The 22,004-nt window shown below is 47.6% G+C and overlaps 1 protein-coding gene across 2 annotated transcripts in view; it reads right to left on the bottom strand.

Annotated features, from left to right (window-relative positions):
* Window positions 1-22,004, bottom strand: part of LOC106549176 (dimethylaniline monooxygenase [N-oxide-forming] 4) — a 103,346-nt gene that overhangs the window by 23,233 nt on the left and 58,109 nt on the right. The window contains exon 2 of one of the 2 annotated variants that reach the window (XM_087726680.1): window positions 1,088-1,257. In XM_087726680.1, the coding sequence (XP_087582806.1) occupies window positions 1,088-1,219 (132 nt within the window). In that variant the 5' untranslated portion in view covers window positions 1,220-1,257. Of the gene's footprint in view, window positions 1-1,087; window positions 1,291-22,004 lie in introns of those variants that run through there. The other variant, XM_087726679.1, reaches the window with a different exon arrangement.

Here is a 22,004-nt window from a genome sequence, read left to right as displayed (position 1 = left end):
GGGCTTTATGAATGGTGAGTAGCACCTTGAAGCGCACCCGGAGATCAACAGGTAGCCAGCGCAGCTCACGGAGGATCGGTGTTATGTGGGCGAACCGCGGTGCGCCCACAATCACTCGCGCGGCTGCGTTCTGGACTAGCTGAAGTCGCCGGATGCTCTTCAAGGGCAGCCCCATGTAGAGCACATTGCAGTATTCCAGCCTAGAGATCACAAGGGCTCGAGTGACTGTTGTGAGAGCCTCCCGGTTCAGGTAGGGCCGCAACTGGCGTACCAGGCGAACCTGGGCAAATGCCCCCCTGGTCACAGCTGACAAATGATGGTCAAAAGTCAGCTGTGGGTCCAGGAGGACTCCCAAGTTGCGGACCCTGTCTGAGGGGTATAAATTTTGACCCCCCAGCCTGATTGATGGAACGTTGGCCAAATTGTTGGGAGGGAAACACCACAGCCACTCGGTCTTGTCTGGGTTGAGTACCAGTTTGTTAGCTCTCATCCAGTCCTTAACGGCCTCAAGACCCCGGTTCATCACGTCCACCGCTTCATTGAGTTGGCACGGGGCAGACAGATACAGCTGTGTATCGTCCGCATATTGATGGTATTTTATCCCGTGCCTCCGAATGATCTCGCCCAGCGGTTTCATGTATATGTTGAATAGCAGGGGGGATAAGACCGAACCCTGTGGCACACCATAAGTTAGGGGCCTCGGGGACGATCTCTGCCCCCCCACCAACACCGACTGCGACCTGTCCGAGAGGTAGGAGGAGAACCACCGCAAAACAGTGCCTCCCACTCCCACGGTTATGTCGGCGCGGAAAAGGGCTTCGCGGTTTTGCCGGTGAACTGAAAAAAGGTCATAAGTCGCATTTTTCAGTTCTGTTTTAATTTTGAACAGCCACTAAAGTCAAGAATGATCTGAATTTTAGTTTAAAGGACCCAAATTTTCTTTGATGGAACAAGCAACAGAGAGAGAAAAAATTCCAAACTCCACAAGCTTTGGATTCATGTAAAGTTTTTCGCTGTTGTTCCTTGTAGAATTACTTACATGGGTGGGGTTTTTTCAGTATTTTAAGTTTGAATTCGTGCTACTCACCGTGAATTGCCAAAGTCCTCCAATGACATCATTTTTTTCAAAGCAGGTAGGTTCCAGCCGTTCCTCGAGGCAGCACTTGATAGAGGCCAGCCCACTCACTCCTGCCCCAATAATGGCCACTTTTCGTCCCATAACTTTGTGTCAGGATAGAAGCTTTTCTGAAGAGGCACCTAGAAAGTTGCACTGGTATTAATTCACGCACTACTGTCTGTTCGGCAGAAAGTCCAAAGGTTATAAATCTGTAGCAATACTTTTATTATTTCCTTGTGAAGTTGTGTAAGCAGGAAGCATTTCTCTCCTCCCTTAATTATATATCTTTGCCAGGAAGCATCTGTTTATATTGTATATTGGAACACAAATTACTGTTCGTTTCTCAGGGAGGCCCTCTTGCCTCTTTTAACACTAGAACTTTGTTAATACTCACCATCCCTAAACAACATTCTGCTATGCAGTGTCAGAGATTCTCATAATAATGGTAAAAATAAATATGGAGAATACAGGGACTCCAGATTCTATTGGGTATGGGGTGGGGGTTCTCAGTCATGAAAAAGGAAAGTAAAAATTAAAAAAAAAAGTGAATTGTGCTCCAATACAGCATTTTAAGTCAAGTTAATGAAAGTGTTTGCAAACAGAGCTGAGGTGGCGCAGTGGTTAAATGCAGCACTGCAGGCTACTTCAGCTGACTGCAGTTCTGCAGTTCAGCTGTTCAAATCTCACTGGCTCAGGGTTGACTCAGTCTTCCATCCTTCTGAGGTGGGTAAAATGAGGACCCAGATTGTTGTTGGGGGCAATATGCTGACTCTGTAAACCGCTTAGAGAGGGCTGAAAGCCCTATGAAGTGGTATATAAGTCTAACTGCTACTGCTTTTGCCAAGTCATACTATTTTTTATTTTTACACCACTGGTTGTTGAATAAGTCAACATTGTTTTGGCACAACTTTCCAAACTCCATAATATAGTTGGTGTTTTGCCTTGACAAAACCGTGGTAGTTTTATTTCTTTATTTCTAGAGAAGGTGGAGTTGTAGTGGAGGTGAAAATCCACAGTAAAAGCAAAGTCAATGACTGTGAATGTAGTTCACAGAACTACTACAGAAAAACTCAAAAGGTGACCAAGAGTCACAGGAACTAGCTTTATCACATGATGTAGCAATAATAGAGTTGAAAGGGACCTCAGAGGTCATCTAGTCTAATCCCTGCTCTCGCAGGAGACTTAAAAGCTTCCGGTGATGGGTTACCCATAATTTCCAAAGGCAATTTGTTCCACCGTTCAATTGTTCTCTCTCTTGGGAATTTTCTCCTTAGTTCTAGGTTGCTTCTTTTCTTGGTTAGTTTCCATCCATTGTTACTTGTCCTGTCTTCAGGTGTTTTGGTAAATAAGTTGGCCTCTTCTTCAGTTCCAGTATTGGGAATACTACTATCATGTCACCCATGCTTCTTATTTTCACTAGACGATACCCAGTTCCTGCAATTCAGTGGTGGGTTTCAAAATGTTTTAGAACCTCTTCTGTAGGTGTGGCCTGCTTTGTGGGATTGGCTTGCCAACCATGTGACTGGGTGGGATTGGCTTGCCGGCCATGTGACCGAGTGGGAGTGGCATGCCAGCCATGTGATTGGGTGGGCATGGTCAAATTGTAAAATGTGATGAAACTCACTTAACAACGCTCTTGCTTAGCAACCAAAATGTTGGCTCAGAAACTCTGGCATTTGAAGCATGCAAGTCTTAAAGCTGTCAAATTACAAGACCCTTGCACCACTAAACCTTTAGAAAAAAACACCCCAGGGGTGTTCAAACTTGACAGCTATAAGACTTGTGGACTTCAACTCCCAGAATTCCTCCTCTTGCTCTTCATCTTGATGATGTGTGGACGGGTTGGGGGAGGGAGCTGGAACCGGTTCTAAACGGTACTGTAGATTTGTGGGACCTCTTCTATAGAAGAGGTTAGAACTGGCAGGAACCCACCCCTGCTGCAATTGTTCTTCATATTTTTATGCCCCTAATCATTTTTGTTGCTCTTCTCTGAACTCTTTCCAAAGTCTCAATATCATTTTTATTTTGGAGTGACCAAAACTCCATCCAAGAAGGATTACAAGCCATTTAGCATTAGCAGACAGTTGCTAGTAATATAGACTGAAAGGAAGGCAGAAAGTTAAATGCTGTGGCAGCCTAGTTCTTCTGTTATTTGTGTGTGAATTTGCAGCAGAGTCAGACCTACTCCTGGAAGATCTGCATGACTTTTCTTGCACTCCAAAGCATAAGTCTTTCTCCCATTCCTGTGTATTCTCTGCAAGCATCAGTTTTCTCTGGGGAGAAATCCAGACAGCATTTAGTAGGTGCTGGATTAATTTCCCGTGACCTGTCAAAAGCGCGTTCCACAAAAGCGCGGTCGATGAAATCGCATATGTGACGTCATCACAACACGACAAAAAAGATCAAAAAATTGAAATAAAAATTAAATTACAGCAAGCCGATTCACATAAAGGTAAGGGTTAGGTTAAGGGTTAGGGTTATGGTTAGGGTTAGGGTTAGGTTAAGGATTAGGGTTAGGGTTAGGGTTAGAGCGTTAGCGTTACATTTAGCGTTAGGTTAAGGGTTAGCGTTAGGTTTTTCGTTACGTTAAGGGTTAGGTTTAGGGTTAGGTTTAGGGTTAGCTTAAGGGTTAGGTTTAGGGTTAGGTTTAGGGTTAGGTTTGGGGGGGGTTAGGGGAAGGTTTTAGCTTTATTTTTACATTTTTCTACCTTTTTCGTTGCGCTGTGATGACGTCACATACGCGCTTTCGTGGACCGCGATTTTGTCGTCCGCGGTTTTGTGGTAGAACCTAATTTCCTTGACCTGGAGGAATATTGTATAGTCCAGTCTCAGCTTGAATTGGTAACTGTGCCTTGATTATTTCTTCAGTTCAGTAGTTCCTCATTTGAGGATATGTCAGAGGAAGGCACGACAGTTCTAGATGAGCCACATCAAACAAATTGTATTTCACTTAGCATGATGTGTCAACTAACCTGAGAGGTAATTGATATGCTCAAGGACAAAGAGTGGTTTCTTAGTTTTGATTCTATTAATTATGAAAGCAAAGCGCTGATAAGTTCCTTCTTTTGTACATTTCCCTCCCTTTTTGAGTAGGGGAGTCCATAATGAAACTACAGCAGGCACTTTTCGAGAAAGGCAAACCTAATTACATCCCATACATTTACATCACTAATCTACATGTATCTGTGCACATTTAGAAGTATGGTGAACTTATTCTGAATTTTGCAAAATAAAATCAAACAGAACTAGGAAAGGGTGCTGGAGAAGAGGAGTCGAAGTCACGATGACACGACGTGCGAGCTCAATGCTCTGAGATCGCAGTTGACACTTTTGTCTCTGGGTGGTCCAAACAGACCTAAACCGTCCTGTAGAGATGGTGAACAGGAAGAATACATCTTGCTGATCACAGGGGCATTGCAAAGTCTCTGGATTGATCCAAGAGAAATTCTTCAAGCTGGTGACAAAAAATCCAGCCAAAAGGCTGATGAGGTCGGGGCGGCTCCAAAATGGAAGGATATGGAAAGGGAAAGTATTTTCGGCTGTTGAGGAATTTTTACTGTTTTAAAAGTGACTGCATATAAAAAAACCTTAAAATTAATTTAAACTGGAGAACAGAAGAAATAAGTGGCGGAATTAAATTTGGACTGATTTTGAACAATGGGTTATCTTACTTTTTAAATGCTATTTTTACGGATGGAATTTATGTAAGCCTTTTAAAATGAACGGATTAAGTTTCCTTCTTCTATTTTTTTTCTTTGACTACTCTCCATAATCTATGGACTAAAACTCTCCTCTTTCATTACTGTGGGTGTTTTTCTAACTCATTTAAAAATCGGACCTTTTTTAAAAAACTTGAAATACAAAAAGATTACAAAAAGAAACAAAGAAATGGTAACATTGTAATTTTGTAACTGCTTCTCAGAAGTTAGATATTTGTGTATTGGAAACAAAATACTTTTTTTCACTGATTATCCTGGCTTGGCACTTCAAGGACTCACAGCTTGTTTATAGAGAGTGAAGAAAAACACACAGATGTCCCTTTGAAGTAGATTTTTAACCAGAGAAAAGTGAAATGTTATTGTGATGCTTAATTCTGCTAAAACCTTCTAAGCTAGAGTAGCAGTGTTTGTCAGCCAGAAATCATGGCGCAATTTCAACACCAGAGAGAAGTTTTAAATCTGCAAAAGATATTCTCAGAAATACAGAAATTATCAACTACAGATGAGAGGATAGAGAAGAAGTTGGATTACTTAGTGCATCTAACAGTAAAATATGATGGAGAAGTTGAAGATGTTCATCAAATGGAAAAAGTGGCAGTTAAAATCCAAAAAACCGAAGAGGAAAATGAATATAAAGAATTTAAAATTGCTGAGACATGGTGATTGGTTAGTTTCTGAAAATGGAAAGAGTGGAATCCTGAAATAGGAATTAAATGGAGGGGAAACTTACCCCAAATGGGAAGATACAGAAGAGAAAAAAAAAGAATTTATGGTCCTAAAGAGAGAAATCTTATTAGCAATGTTTTGATAACACCAGTGACGTGCGGTCAGCTTTAAGCCTGGTGAGGCACTATTTAGACTTGTGGACTTCAACTCCCAGAATTCCACAGCCAGGCATGCTCAGTTCCGATTTAAAGCGACAGCATTTTTCCCCCTTCCAAAATAAGTTTTCCCATTCTTTTTCTTCTCCCTCCCCCTCCTTCCTCCCTCTCTCCCTCCCTTCCCCCTCTCTCGAACAGACCTCTAGGCTGGAGTACTGCAATGTGCTCTACATGGGGCTGCCCTTGAAGAGTATTCGGCGACTTCAGCTGGTCCAGAATGCAGCCGCACGAGCGATCGTGGGTGCACCTCGATTCACCCACGTAACACCTATCCTCCGCGAGCTGCACTGGCTGCCTGTTGATCTCTGGGTGCGCTTCAAGGTGCTACTTGTCACCTACAAAGCCCTTCATGGTATTGGATCTGGATATTTGAGAGACCGCCTACTGCCAATCACCTCCATTAGACCGATAAGATCGCATAGATTAGGCCTCCTCCGAATTCCATCAGCCAGCCAGTGTAGACTGGCAACTACTCGGAGGAGAGCCTTCTCAGTGGCTGCTCCGACCCTCTGGAACGAACTCCCCGTGGAGATCCGGACCCTCACCACCCTCCAGACCTTCCGCACCGCACTTAAAATCTGGCTATCCCGGCTGGCCTGGGGTTAATGATTCTAACCCCTACTAGAATTGTATGACTGTTGAGTTCTTAAATGATGTAATGTTTTTATGTTGTAAATTGTTTGTCCTTCCCCCACCCCTTTTGAAATGTGAGCTGCCCCGAGTCCCCCCAGAGAAAAGGGCAGCATACAAATAAAGTGAACTGAACTGAACTGAACAGACACACGCACACAGAGAACTTGTATCCCTCTCTCACTCACTCACTCTCAAACACAAACACAGAAGTTGGATTGGATATATTTTCCAAAGGCTTGAAAACAGCTCCTCTGCCATACCCCGCCCCCTCATTCCCCTGCTGCCTTCCAATCGGAGCCTTTGATTGCAGGTGAATCACGTTGCCTTTTCAAACTTGTAATCAGTGAAGCTGGGCTTATATACTTTTATCCAGCTCTGTGTGTGTGTTTGTGTGTGTGTGTGTTTGAAAAGGCAACATGGTTCTGCATGCAATCAAACTTTTTGAATTCCTCCCCCCTCCCCATACACGCAGCTTTTCCAGCTGTTTCAGAGAGGATTTCAACTCTGCTTTTGCCTGCCCTCATGAAAAGAAAAAAAAGCCTCTAAAAATGCCCTCTACAAAAGGCGAGATAACACGTGCCTCCTTTGCCTAAGAAATTTTTCATCTTTTAACCCTTGCTTAACTCTGCTCAAGTGATCATAAAGCTAGAGTAAAGGAGGCCCGTAGTTCCCTCGCCTCCCACTGCAGTTAAGCACTAAGCAGAGTCATCCACTGTGAATCTGGCAGCAACTACCTCAGCCTTTTTCTTTTTAATTTTTCTTTCTTTTTCTTCATGATGCTGGTGAGGCCCCGCCTCCCGTGACTGCACGTCCCTGTGATGATGATGGTGTTGGGTAATGAAATGTCTGCAAGCAATAAACCAAGCTCAGAGAGCACCAAGGACTCTACATTTCAACCCTGAGCTACAAAGATGATTCTCTTCCATTAGATCTCATCTTGCAAATTTAAACATGGGGGAAAATGTATTTTCTACAGTGTTTCCTACGTGGCAAGTTGGTGATGTTCTTTCATTTTTTTCAACAACTGGGATGATAAAATATTGAATTAAATTGAATTCTTCGGCTAAAGGGGATACAAAGGTGGATACAATTTTCCCAGGAAAACCTTCATGTAGGATTTTTTTCTTGTTTCTGCTGTTTCAAGTTTATAAAAATGCAAAAAAAGCAGATGAGACCACCACATATATGAGGAACCGTGTGGATTTTAGAGTAAAGGTTTGCCATTTGCCTTTGGTATTAGAACTATGATATCCTTATTTTGGTGACATGAGGGCACCTCTTGTCCCCCTTCATATTCAAAGGTGCCCATTTCCTGTGTGCCATATAAGGCTCACCCCTAGCACCCATCCACAGCTAGATAAAATATTAAGGGCCATGTCATCAAACACTGATTGTGATGACTATGACTGCTACACATATATATATCCAGGATCCCAATCCTTGTGCTGAGGCGTTGAGTAGTTGAGGTGCTGAGTAGCGGAGGAGCTGAGGTGCTGAATTGCGGAAGTGTTGAGAAGCTAAGGTGCTGAAGTGCAGAGGTTCTGAAGTGCGGAGGTTCTGAGGTGCTGAAGTACTGAAGTGCGGAAGTTCTAAAGTGCTGAGGTTCTGAGGTACTGAAGTGCTCAGGCACTGAAGTGCTGAGGAACTGAGGTGCGGAGGTACTGAAGTGTTGAGGTGCTGAAGTTCTGAGGAACCGAAGTGCAGAGGTGCTGAAGTGCTGAGGTGCTGAAGTGCGGAGGTGTTGAGGAGTTAAGGTGCTGAAGTGCGGAGGTTCTGTAGTGCGGAGGTTCTGAGGTGCTGAAGTGCTGAACTGCGGAAGTGCTGAAGTGCTGAGGTTCTGAGGTGCTGAAGTGCTTAGGCGCTGAAGTGCTGAGGAGCTGAGGTGCGGAAGTACTGAAGTGCTGAGGTGCTGACGTGCTGAGGAGCTGAAGTGCGGAAGTGCTGAAGTGCTGAAGTGCGGAGGTGTTGAGGAGTTAAGGTGCTGAAGTGCGCAGGTTCTGAAGTGCGCAGGTTCTGAGGTGCTGAAGTGCTGAGGTTCTGAGGTGCTGAAGTGCTCAGGCACTGAAGTGCTGAGGAGCTGAGGTGCGGAGGTTCGGAAGTGCTGAGGTGCTGAAGTGCTACAGATCTGAAGTGCGGAGGTGCTGAAGTGCGGAGGTGCTGAAGTGCGGAGGTGCTGAAGTGCTGACTTCTGAGGTGCTGACGTTCTGAAGTGCGGAAGTGCTGAAGTGCTGAGGTTCTGAGGTACGGAAGTGCTGAGGAGCTGAGGTGCGGAGGTGCTGAAGTGCTGAGGAGCTGAAGTGTTGAGGAGGTGAAGTGCTAAGGTGCTGAGGTGCTAACGTGTGGAGGACCAGCGGATCCAGGTAAGGACACACTTCTGGAATTATGGTCCAGTGGGTCACAGGTTACACTTCTAGAGCTGAGATGTCATTGCCAACCTTGCACCAAGCCTTGATGACATGTTTGCTTTCAGTATTTAGTGAAATTTGGGGGGAGGGGGCAGACACCTTGGTGGATGTCTGTAAAATCCTGTTGCCCATCCCCATTTTAAAGGCAGATAAATCATAGAATCAATATAGAGTATCAAGAAGACCTATGCTATTTGTCGGCCTCTGTTCTGATCAAACTTTGAAGAAAAAAATCTGCAAACATCAATAGCTGAGCTTGTTTTGCATATGAAGCTCTCATCACTATTGCAAATTTTGTTGATGCAATTGTGATGTCATGCGACCTCCCAAAAAATGTACTGTGAGGCAGTAACTTGTTGGGATACCTTTGCAGATTGGCATTTGGGAACAAAGTGAGAACTTTTCCCACATACTAAATAAAAAAATGTACCTCTAGAAATTGTTTTGAATTGTTTGGGTCTCTTGTGGTATGAAAAAGAAAAACGTTCTTTGAATTAAAAGGCTCTTCATGGGGAATATTGACAGCCAGTTATATATATCATTTGAGATAGTTCACAGATCCATGGCTGCATCCCAGTGGTGGGATTCAGCCAGTCCGCCCCTATCCGGGAGAACTGGTTGTTAACTTTATGAGCAGTTCGGAGAACCAGTTGTTGGAAGAAATCTCCCTTCCCCCCCCCACTTTACAGGGCTAATCCTGTAAGAAAGGCAGGAAGGAAGGAAACATTCTGGTGTTGTTTCTAGCCTAATATTTATTGCCCTCCTTACAGAAACTGCCTCTCTGGTTAACCCTAATTACATTGTAACAGCTAAGGGGAAGCCCCCATCGACCTGAGTGATATTGAGTTGGTCACACCCAAACAGTCACATGACCACCGAGCCTCACCTACCCAGCTGGTCATTAGGGCAGAAAACCGGTTGTTAAATTATTTGAATCCCATCACTGCTGCATCCCCTACATTGTAGGATTTACATTTTTAAAGCAATGTTAGTTTTGATGTTACCTGTTATAATCTGTTAATGTTTTATTTCATTTAGCTGCCTAGTGTTGCCTTTAGGTCAGATGGGCCACATATAAATAGGAAAATTGAATTATGTGGGGTTTAGATAGGTAGGTTGTAGCTTCTAGAAACACTTGAAGGGGTTGAAATAGCCTGGGGAAAAGGAATGTCTCCCACATGTTGAATCGTCTATCCATCTGCTTTCATGAAAAAGATCATAAACTTCCCCTGTAAGTCATAGGAGATTGAAAAGTAGCTTAAGGTTATGGGACCTTATCAATTGGAATAGAAATGCCCAATATTTAGTTGAAAGAAAAAAAGGAAAGGGGAAACTGCTGGGGAGGGAAGGGCAACGCTTGTCCTAAAGGATCAGAGTAGAGGAATTTGAGGGCAAATGTAATTAACCAATCATGTCCTATTCTAGACATTGTCTCTCAAGTTTACATTCCAATTTTTGAAATAAAAATGCCAAAGCTATTCTGCCTTGTCACCTATTTCTTTACCTTCTAGTTTCCGTCACTGATTTTGCCATGGAAAACTATCGGTTGAGGAAATTAAGCAAAAAACTGAGGTGTCTCCAAAAGGAGGTAAGAGAAAATATTTGTTCATAGGCTGTCACAGTAAACGTGTGATGGAATCAGTGGTGGGATTCAGCCTGTCCACACGTATTCGGGAGAACCGGTGGTTAACTTTTTAAGCAGTTCGGAGAACCGGTGGTTGGAAGAAATCTTACTTTGGTTTTTTCCGCTTTAAAGGGCTAATCCTGTAAGGAGGGCAGGAAGGAAACTTTCTAGTGTTGTTTCTAGCCTAATCTTTATTGCCCTGCTTACAGAAACTGCCTCTCCGGTAAACCCTTATGACATTGTAACAGCTAAGGCGAAGCCCCCATCGACATGAGTGACATTGAGTTGGCCACGCCCACCTAGACACTTGACCACCAAGCCCTGCCCACCCAGCTGGTCATGAGGACAGAGAACCGGTTGTTCAATTGTTTGAATCCCGCCACTGGATGGAATGTATAGAAATTTAAGGAAGACAGACAGGCAGATTAGGTAGTTAGAGACAGACAGACAGAATATTAATTATGGTTTCTGTTACGCCACGGTTAAGGCATCAACCTGCAAACTCAGAGACCGACATTTCTTGCCCCACTGTAGAAGCAAAGACAAGTGGGTCACCCTGAGCCAGTTAGCTTCTCTTAGCCCTAGGAAGAAAACAACACCGAATCACTTCTGAAAAACCTTGCTAAGAAAACTGCAGGGACTCGTCCAGCCATTCCCAAAAATCATTAAAAATTGGGTCTTTGGTCATTGCAGGGAGAACGATCGAGACTTCCTCTTCTGTCATCTACCACCGAAGAACGGAGACCTGCTGAGGTATATAATGTATACTTGTAGCTCACCTTGGAATATATTTATGAGAAAAATGAAAAGAAATGATTTCTTCACAATTGGTAATTGTGAATAATGCATGTGCAGCATATTTTATAGAGTATATATGTTCGCTTTATATTTCTACTATATGGATGAAATCCATACACACACACATCTATTCAATACAAACTAGTTTATTTGTAATTTCTATTCAAGAATGGCAATTGTCAGAGTTCATGCTCATTCTTGGTTGGTTCCTTCTTTGCCACATTAGCTAGTTTCTTTGGCCACATACAACACCAATGGCGGTGAAATAAAATGTAGATGATTCAGATTTTGTTTGAACCACCGTGTTTTGCATTTCCTAAACAAATGAACTAACACTAAATCTTTCTTTTTCTATCCCGGTGTGAATAGCCTTTATTGCCTGCATTAAACATCTACAGCAATAAATCGGGAGTTGCACATTTGTGCTCATCTTGACATGCATGATTTTAATATGCACAAATATGCTTGTCTACACCCTAGACTTTTTTTCCCTAAAGAGGATGTTTCAACGAATATCTTCTTTACACTGACATGAGAGAATTTATGGAAAACAAATTCATGTAATTCTTCTCATGACCATGAAATGAAGGAAATTATGAAGCAAGCGTTTAAAATTCATTTTGTTCTTCATTCTTCACGGAACTGCCAGGTTTCCCGGAGTCCAGAAAAGCACATGGACCAGAACATCAGCTGAAAGATGCGTTCCCATCGGGTAAGCAACCTAGCATGGAAATATATTCCTGACTTGTGATGTATTTTGGCTTCTCTAGATTGTTCAGACAAAAAGTGAGAAATTGGAAGAAGATCTGAAGACAGTAACGAGCCAGAGTTATACGTAAGTCTTTGCATAGTTCATCACATCATTTTATAACCCTATTCAGTTCACACTTTTTTATACAACATTCATCATTTGTCCATTGGCAATGGGACGGGCCATTTTATGAAACAAGTGATGGAAAATTATATTCTAGTAAAGCTTGGGAAAAAAGGGTGGAATGTGTTGTAATTGTATCAAAAGGTTGATAATTCAAGTAAAAAAAAAAAAACCCCAAGGGCCTAATTTCTCTCTGGTCTTCATAATTTGCAGAAAGACAATGGAAATATTCAAACTCCTGTCCGAAAAAAAGGAGCTCAGAGTCCAAATTCAGGACCTAATCCAGCAAAACCACCAGCTGGCCGAAGAGTACAAGGATTACAGAGAAAACTTGAGCAGGTTAAAAGATTTAGATAGCCACCCTGACTTTCTCTTCCTTTCTCAGCTATTTCAATTAGTTTTAATTTTAAACAAGTTTTATAATTCAAATAAAAAAACCTAAGGGAGCTAATTACACTTTGCTCTTGATATTTTACAGAAAACTGAGTTCAGAGGAACTTGGGCAGCTGGAGAAACTGAGGCAAGAGAACCAGAGACTCCGCTGCGAGGCTCAGAAAGAAGCTGCAGAGAAAGCAGAGCTCCTCCGGGAGAATAAGGATCTCAAAGAAGAACTTAATAGGTGAGAAATATTTAGATAGCGATTTGACTTTTTCTTTCAAATTCAGATTTATTTATTAGATCCCTTAGGCCAGATATACTGGATAAAAGAAGTATTCCATTCATGTATGTATGTATGTATGTATGTATGTATGTATGTATGTATGTATGTATGACTGAGTAAGAGAAGAGCAATAGTTATAATAGAATACAATAATAATTAGTAATTCAAGTAATAAATTAAGAGGGCTAATATCTCTCTGGTCCTCATAATTTACAGAAAGAGAGCAGTGATGTCAAAACTGACTGCAGAATGTGAAGAGCTGCGAAACAAAACGGAGATTCTGACGTTTAAAAATATCCAACTGAACGATGAGAAAGAGGCGTACGAAGAAATACTGTGCAGGTGAGAAATGTTTCGATAGACACCACAAACTATTTCTTCCAGAATTTCATATTAGGGTCTCCTTATCTTAGAAAGCTTGGAAAAACCTGACATTCTTCTTACTTTAGAAAGAAATTAACAAACTGTGGCTCTTATACTTTCACATATACAAATCTAGGAGTTAGTCTCATGGAATGGGAAGATAGGTATAGAGGAGACTTTTCAATCTCCATCCCCCGGTGCCCAGCAATATTCATAAACTTTCAGAGTGAGAGTTTCCTGACATCAAAGAAGTTCCCGTTATTTTAACTAAGAATACTTTGTTGTTGGCACAGATTCACAGCTAACATTCTGATTTTTTTTCCAGAGAGGAACTACAGAGAATAAGCCGCTGCACCTTATTGACACACGGAGACCAGAAGGAAGAGGAGACAGGAGCTCAAGAGGAAATGAAGCCTCAGATGGTGGAACATCAATTGAACCAGCAATGGCTGAAAGCTTCAGTAGACAGAATTAAAAAATCGAAGGAACCCGGGTCAAATCTTCTGAGGTGGCTGCAGAAATCTCTCAAACATTTAAAAGAGGATTCCTCTGAACAGTCAAAACACACCCTGCCAGAATGGCTTAAAGCATCTGCCACCAACCTCCCGGAGGAATGTCCTAAGGCAGCCAGGGAGGGTGTGAATGATTGGCTAGAAGAATCAATTCATCATCTCCAGGAAAAAGGGCCAGAAACGTGCGATTTAGATGTGGAGGGATGGCTTCAAGCATCTATCATCGGCCTTCAACATCTTCAAAAGTTCAGGTCAGAGTCTCGTGGAAGCCGGAAAAAAAAGGGATGGCTTGCAGAACCAATAGAAAACCCGAAGAAGGGGACTTCCTGTGGTGATGTCACCATGCTTAGAGTGGAGGGAAGGAAGTTCTCCTAACTCTAACTCCTTTGTTTGGGCTCTTTTTTGAGCACTGTGGGAGGAGTAACCATTGGGTATTAACCTAATCTTGATTGCCTATTGGAGATTGAGGAAATCTTTGGAAGCCACACCTCCTGCTGGTCCGGTGGCTCGCCACTTTAACCGAATATCTGAACGGTATCTGAAAGGAAGCAAAAAGAAACAGCCAATACCGATTCTTCCTAGTTGTTGCTTGAACCTGGACGTGCTCAGGCCCTGCTTCACGGCGAAGGTCACCATAATGGGCGGGAAGTGACTCCTCCCACACTTCTCGTCGAAACATGCAGTTCAGGTAAGTCCAACTGCCAGTTTCCGAAGAGAAGGTGTGGGAGGAGTAACCATTGGGACATACCAAAGTTAGTTGTCCTGGGAGGGAATGGACGGGCCCGAGCCCCCTTGCATGTCTAGGACGCCCTGAAGGACCCTCCTGCCGAAGGCAGCGTCCGCCGAGGCGTAGGCATCCAATCTATAGTGTCTAATGAAGGGAGACGGGGAGGCCCAGGCGGCCGCTCGACAAATCTCTTCTAGGGGAGCCTGGGAAGACCAGGCGGCTGAGGTGGCAGCACTTCTAGTGGAGTGTGCTGTGATACCCTGTGGGACCTGGAGACCCCGAGCCTGATAGGCCTGAGATATGGCCGCTCTGATCCATCTGCTGATGGTGGCCGAGGAGACCTTAGCCCCATGGGTGGAAGGTTGGAAGGACACGAAGAGGACCTCTGATCGTCGAAAGGGAGCCGTGCGTTTCAGGTAGATGCGTAGGGCTCTTCTAACATCTAACTTATGCCAGGATTTCTCCCTCTCCCCGGAGGGATGGGGACAGAAATCCGGAAGGATGATCTCTAACCCTCTGTGGAAGGGGGAGTTGATCTTGGGCATGAAAGAAGGGTCGAGTCTGAGGACGACCCTGTTCTCTAGGAAGGTGCAGAGGTCTGCTCTGCTGGAAAGGGCATTGATCTCTGAGACCCTTCTAGCTGAAGTGATGGCTACCAGAAAAATGACCTTAAGGGTCAGGAGCTGGAGGGAAACCTCCTTCAGAGGCTCAAACGGAGCCTCCGTTAGAGCCTGGAGGACTGTGGGAAGGTCCCAGGAGGGGAATCGATGGACCACTGAGGGTTTCAAATTCGCCGCCCCTTTGAGAAAACGCCTGAGAACCGGGTGTTGAGATAGGGGGGGAGCGTTCACCCCTCCTAGGACTGTGGAAAGAGCGGAAACCTGACGTCTAAGGGTGCTGGTGGCGAGGCCCTTCTGGTGACCCTCCTGGAGGAAGTCCAGAACCTGAGGAACCGAGGCAGTCATAGAATTTAGAATTTAGAATTTTATTAGAATTTGTAGGCCGCCCTTTTCCCTGAGGGGACTCAGGGCGGCTCACACAAAAACTGGGAAAGGGGAATACAGACAGTAGGACAAAACATGTAATAAAATAGCAAACAACAAACACTCATCATTCGGGCGGGTAACTATCCTATCCCCAGGCCTGACGGGCGAGCCAGTTCTTCAAGGCTATGCGGAAGGCCTGGACGGTGGAGAGGGTACGAATCTCCACGGGGAGCTCGTTCCAAAGGGTCGGGGCTACTGCTGAGAAGGCCCTCCTCCTTGTAGTTGCCAGCCGACACTGGCTGGCCGATGGAATACGGAGGAGGCCTAATCTATGAGATCTTATCGGTCGTAGGGATGTAATTGGCAGAAGGCGGTCTCTCAAGTATCCAGATCCACTGCCATGTAGGGCTTTATGGGTGATTAATAGCACCTTGAAGCGCATCCGGAGATCAACAGGTAGCCAGCGCAGCTCGCGGAGGATAGGTGTTATGCGGGTGAATCGGGGTGCACCCGCAATCACTCGCGCGGCTGCATTCTGCACTAGCTGAAGTCGCCGGATGCTCCTCAAGGGCAGCCCCATGTAGAGCACATTGCAGTATTCCAGCCTAGAGGTCACAAGGGCCCGAGTGACTGTTGTGAGAGCCTCCCGATTCAGGTAGGGTCGCAACTGGCGCACCAGGCGAACCTGGGCGAATGCCCCCCTGGTCACAGCCGTTAAGTGGTGGTCAAATGACAGCTGTGGATCCAGGAGGACTCCCAAGTTGCGAACCCTCTCTGAGGGGTATAAAATTTGACCCCCCAGCCTGAGTGGTGGAATAATAGCCAAATCTTTGGGAGGGAAACACAACAGCCACTCGGTCTTTTCTGGGTTGAGCACAAGCTTGTTCACCCTCATCCAGTCCATAACGGCCTCAAGACCCCGGCTCATCACGTCAACCGCTTCATTGATTTGGCACGGGGCGGACAGATACAATTGAGTATCGTCCGCATATTGATGGTATCTAATCCCGTGCCTGCGGATGATCTCTCCCAGCGGTTTCATGTAGATGTTGAATAGTAGGGGGGATAAGACCGAACCCTGAGGCACCCCATAATTTAGGGGCCTAGGGGACGATCTCTGCCCCCCCACTAACACCGACTGCGACCTGTCCGAGAGGTAGGAGGAGAACCACCGTAACACGGTGCCTCCCACTCCCACCTCCCGCAGTCGTCGCAGAAGGATACCATGGTCGATGGTATCGAAAGCCGCTGAGAGGTCAAGGAGGACCAGGATGGAGGAACGTCCTTCATCTCTGGCTCTCCAGAGATCATCCATCAATGCGACCAAAGCGGTTTCTGTGCTGTAACCGGGCCTGAAGCCTGACTGGAAGGGGTCTAGGTAGTTTGCTTCCTCCAAGGACCGTTGGAGCTGGAAGGCCACCACCTTCTCAACAACCTTCCCCAGGAAGGGAAGGTTGGAGACTGGACGATAGCTATTAAGAACAGCTGGATCCAAGGATGGTTTCTTCAGGAGGGGTCTCACCACCGCCGCTTTCAGTGCGGCGGGGAAGTTCCCCTCCCGAAGGGAGGCGGTCACAACCGCCTGGATCCAGCCTCGTGTCACCTCACTGCAGTTAGTAACCAGCCATGAGGGACACGGATCCAGAACGCAGGTGGAAGTACTTACAGCTCTCATGGCCTTGTCCACATCCCCGGGGGTAACGTCTTGAAACTCAACCCAGAGCTGTTCTACTTGGTCCCCCTGCGCCTCGGCTGGAACTGCGGGGGTGGAGTCCAAGTCCGACCGAAACCGAGCAATTTTGTCCGCTAAGAATTGGGCATATTCTTCAGCTCTGCCCTGCAAGGGTTCCCCCGCCTCCCTTTTGTTCAATAGGGAGCGGGTTATCCTAAACAGGGCGGCTGGGCGGGACTCAGCGGATGCTACCAGGGTGGCTATGTGCGATCTTTTTGCTGCCCTAAGTGCCCTGGTGTATTCCCTGGTGCAGGTGGTTACCATTGCCCGGTTCGATTCGGACTTATCGGACCTCCAACGGTGCTCTAGGCATCTCCTCCGGCGCTTCATCTCCCGGAGTTCCTCGGTGAACCAAGGGGGTCTCCGGGATCCGCCGCCTCGGAGGAGCCGCAGTGGCGCAATCCGGTCGAGGGCCTCCGACGCTGCCGAGTGCCACGCAGCAGCCAGAGTCTCCACCGGATTGTGGGCGAAAGAGTCAGGAATAACCCCAAGCTCTGTCTGGAACCTTACTGGCTCCATAAGACGCCTGGGGCGGAACCACCTGGTCGGTTCCTCCTCCCTACAGTGGGGGTTTGGCCTCCGGAAGTCGAGCCTCAGTAGGCAATGGTCTGACCACGACAGGGGTATGATGTCACTCCCCCTCAGACCAAGATCACAAATCCACTGCTCCGAGAGAAATACGAGGTCAAGCATGTGTCCCGCTGAATGGGTTGGGCCCCGAATTACTTGGGTCAAGCCCATGGCTGTCATGGAAGCCATGAACTCCTGCGCCCCATCAGAGTTTTCACCGAGCGACGGCAAATTAAAGTCCCCCAGGACCATCAACCTAGGGAACTCAATTGCCAGCTCGGCTACCGACTCGAGGAGCGAGGGGAGGGCTGCTGCAACGCTGTTGGGAGGCAGGTACGTTAGCAGCAGACCCACTTGACCCTTGAGGTCCAACTTTAACAGCAAAGACTCACACCCGACAATCTCCGGAGCAGGGACCCTACGAGGAACTAACGACTCTCGGATAACAGCGGCCACACCCCCACCCCTTCCCTGGGCTCTCGGCTGATGCAGCACCTGAAATCCTTCTGGGCACAGCTCTACAAGGGGGACTCCTCCCTCTGGGCCCAGCCAGGTTTCAGTAATACATGCCAGGTCTGCCCTCTCGTCTAAAATTAAGTCCCGGACGAGAGGAGCTTTATGTACAACAGACCTGGCATTTAGCGACAACAGCCTGAGACCAGGGTCCTGACTACTTGCGCCATCTGGTCTTGGAGTGGGACTCCTAGGGCCGGAAGGAGGGATCTCTGTAATGTAGCGAACCCTCCTTCCCCGGTAATGGCCTGCCCTAAAGTCCCCGCCGTATCTGCCCCTCCCTGTTACGACCGCAATACCCCGACCCTCTCCCGTGTCTCTGGTCCCCTCAACCACCCCCGTGGCCCCCGCAACTCCCGGCAGGTCCTCCGAATCACGCATACTCATACACTCCCCCAAACAGTCCCCACGTAAGAAGTTAAAAACACAAAATTACAACAATATGATCATAAAAAAGTGGGACATTCATCCATCTCAAGCGTACCTCAAGCATAACCCATACAAAGACAGAAGAAAAAGGTGAAAGAAAAGAAAGAAATTATAAATTGCGCATAAAAATTGATTGGTTTAAAGTGCGAATAGGACAGATGTCTTTACCCCGGCACCAGTCTGAGAAGGCCACCCACGAGGCATTGTAGATGCGGGTGGTGGATTGTCTCCGGGATGCCTCTACCACCTTGATGACCTCCTCGGAGAACTGAGCCTGTCTCAGTTGTTCCCGCTCAAGCGCCAGACGGTCAGATGGAGCCACTCCGGGTCTGGGTGCTCTAGGGATCCCTGGTGAAGCGTCACCTCCCCTGCTGGTATCCTCCAGGTCCACCAGATCTGCCAGCCAGGGGCGGCGCGGCCAAAAGGGAGCCACCATTATCAGATCTGCCCTCTCCGCTACCACCCTCCTCAGAACCCCGGGGATGAGGGGAAGGGGGGGAAAGGCGTAGAGAAGACCCGGTGGCCAGCTGCAGATCTGCCCTCTCCGCTACCACCCTCCTCAGAACCCAGGGAGGAGCTGTGGACAGGTCCACCAGATCTGCCAGCCAGGGGCGGCACGGCCAAAAGGGAGCCACCATTATCAGATCTGCCCTCTCCGCTACCACCCTCCTCAGAACCCCGGGGATGAGGGGAAGGGGGGGAAAGGCGTAGAGAAGACCTGGTGGCCAGCTGCAGCGTAGGGCGTCCGTGTCCATGGCTCCCGGGGACGGGAACCTCGAGACGAACTTGGTAGCTGGGCGTTGTGCGGTGTCGCAAACAGGTCCACCGTCGGATGGCCGAACCTCTCGCAGATCCTATGGAAGATCGAGGGATGGAGTTGCCACTCTCCATTGTCGATCGTCTCTCTGCTTAGCCAATCTGCCTGATGGTTCTCTGTTCCGGAGATGTGCTCCGCCTTGATGGACGCCAGGTGTTTCTCCGCCCAGTGACCCAGGCGCAGCGCCTCGTCGCGGAGAGCCTTGGAGTGGGTGCCTCCCTGTCTGTTCACGTGTGCCTTGGCCGCTACGTTGTCTGTCAGGACTAGGATGTGTTGACCTCTGACCATGTCCTTGAAGTGTCGGAGGGCCAGGTGGATGGCCCTAAGCTCCAACCAGTTGATGTTGTGCTTTAGATCTGTTGGAGTCCACCGACCTTGGGCGATCTGGTTCTCCAGGTGGGCCCCCCAGCCGAAGAGGCTTGCGTCGGTGGTGAGCGTCATTCTTGGTGGATCTCTGAAGAGGCAGCCTCTGTTCAGAGCTGGGGACAGCCACCAGTGGAAAGATAGCAGCACTTGGGGTGATACTTGGATCTTGAAGGTCGCGTCGCTTGTCCCGGACTTCTGATGTGGTAGCAGGAACCACTGGAGCTCCCTGGTGTGCAGTCGGGCCCAGGGGATGATCCCTATGCACGAGATGAACTTTCCCAGGAGCCTGGAAAGAAGAACTACAGGGACAGAGCGTGACTTGCGAACCTCATGAATCATCTTAACGATGCTGTCCTTCCGATCCTGAGAGAGGAACACCTCCCCCGCTACAGAGTTGATAATGGACCCTAGGTGAAGCAGCCTAGTGGAGGGCACGAGGTGGCTCTTCTCCAGGTTAATGGAGAACCCCAGGGATCTTTGAGTGTCGATGGTAGTATTCAGATCCCTTGCAGCTGAAGCAGAGGACCTGGCCAGGATGAGTATGTCGTCAAGGTAACAAAATAAACGGACAGGGAGGGAACGTAGGTGACCAGCAGCTGCAGCTAGCACCTTGGTGAAAGTCCTGGGGGCTGAGGCCAACCCAAAGGGCAGGGCTCTGTATTGGAAATGGTCCCCCTCATGGGAGAACCTCAGAAACTTACGGTGTTCCGGGGCGATCCTGATATGCAGGTATGCCTCTGTAAGGTCGATGGAGGCAAGGAAGTCGCCCGGCCGGATGCCCTCCAGGATGGATCTTAGAGAAGCCATTTTGAATTTACGGTATACCACCCTGGAGTTGAGTAATTTAAGGTCCAGGATGGCTCTCCAACCCCCCGAGCTTTTGGGCACTAGGAAGAGGTTTGAATAAAATCCTGACCCTTTTCCCCCCTCTGGGACCCTCTCGATGGCCCTGATGTCGAGGAGATGTTTAATGGCCTTGGCCTTAAGGGCCCTCCTGTTTGGGTCTGAGGAGGAGGAGAAGGTGCGGAACCTACTGGGAGGAAGGGAGCGGAACTCCAGGCGAAGCCCGAGCCTTACCGTTTGGAGAACCCACTCATCCGATGTGATACGCTCCCAGGCATCCGCAAACATGGAGAGGCGACCGCCGATGGGGTGATCCGGGGGCGGATCACTTGAATCTGCGGAAGGGACGACCGCCTCCTCCACGAAAGGGCCGCTTCCCCTGGTGTTGGCCCCTGAATCTGTTCTGAAATTGTCTATCCCCCTGCCTCTGAAATCTGGGGTTTTGGTACCTCTGGCCTTGGCTGTCTCCTTCAGGTGGTCTGTAGGAGGTCCTCCTAGGGTACGGTGCATGGCGGAAATCCAACCGCTTGTTCGTTGACGGGAGGATCTTCCGCTTGTTTTTGTCCTCCACAAGGAGAGGCTCCAGCGCCGTCCCGAATAACTTGTCCCCGGTGTAATCCGCGCCGGTTAGGTGCCACTTCATTCGGGATTCCGCCTGCCAGTGACGTAGCCAGAGTAGTCGCCTAGAAGCAACTGAAGAAGACATAGCACGCGACGCATACTTTACCGCGTCCAAGGTGGCGTCCGCTGAGAACTGCGTTGCCGCAAGCATCTTGGAGATGTCCTGCAGGAGTCGCACTTCAGAGGCTGGGGTCCTATCCCTCAGTTGCTCCAGCCACAGGACCGTGGACCTATTAAAAAAGGAGGCAGAGGCGGCCGCTCTGATAGCCCAGGTGATGGCCTGGAATGTCTTGCGCAGAACAATGTCTGCTCTCTTATCCTCAGGCTTGAGGCAATTAGCAGTGTCTCCTGCTACGACCGTTGAGGAAGATGCCAAGGTTGCCACCGGGTTATCCACTTCCGGAACCTGCAAGGCTTGGGCAAAGGCTTGGTTAAGATTATAAAACCTTCTTTCATTCCCCCCTGGGGTTGGAAAAGACCCTGGCTTTACCCACTGAGATTTGAGCACCTCCATAAACATATCTGGGGTGGGGATTTCTTCCTTAGCTACGGGGGGCCTATGGAAGGGCCCTTTCTTCTTGCTTTTGCCCTTGCCCGAGGACTCAGCTGCGGGTTGGGGATCCGAGGGTGGATCCAGATCAGCTGTGGCTACTGCCTTGCGTAAAAGGGAGCTGAACAAGGAGGGGGGGAAAAGGCCCGCTACGGTGGAATCCTCCTCCCCCTGGGGGACCTCATCCTCCGAAAACCCCACATCCTTTAGTTTTTCAAGGATTGTGGAAGACATTTTTCAAGAACTGGTCTAGGTTCTCTAGA

Source organism: Thamnophis sirtalis, unplaced genomic scaffold (genome assembly GCF_051295495.1).
Source record: "Thamnophis sirtalis isolate CommonGarterSnake01/CBP01778 unplaced genomic scaffold, rThaSir2_p1.2 scaffold_12, whole genome shotgun sequence".
Lineage (NCBI taxonomy): Eukaryota > Metazoa > Chordata > Lepidosauria > Squamata > Natricidae > Thamnophis > Thamnophis sirtalis.
This window is presented reverse-complemented; position numbering and strand designations above follow the sequence as displayed.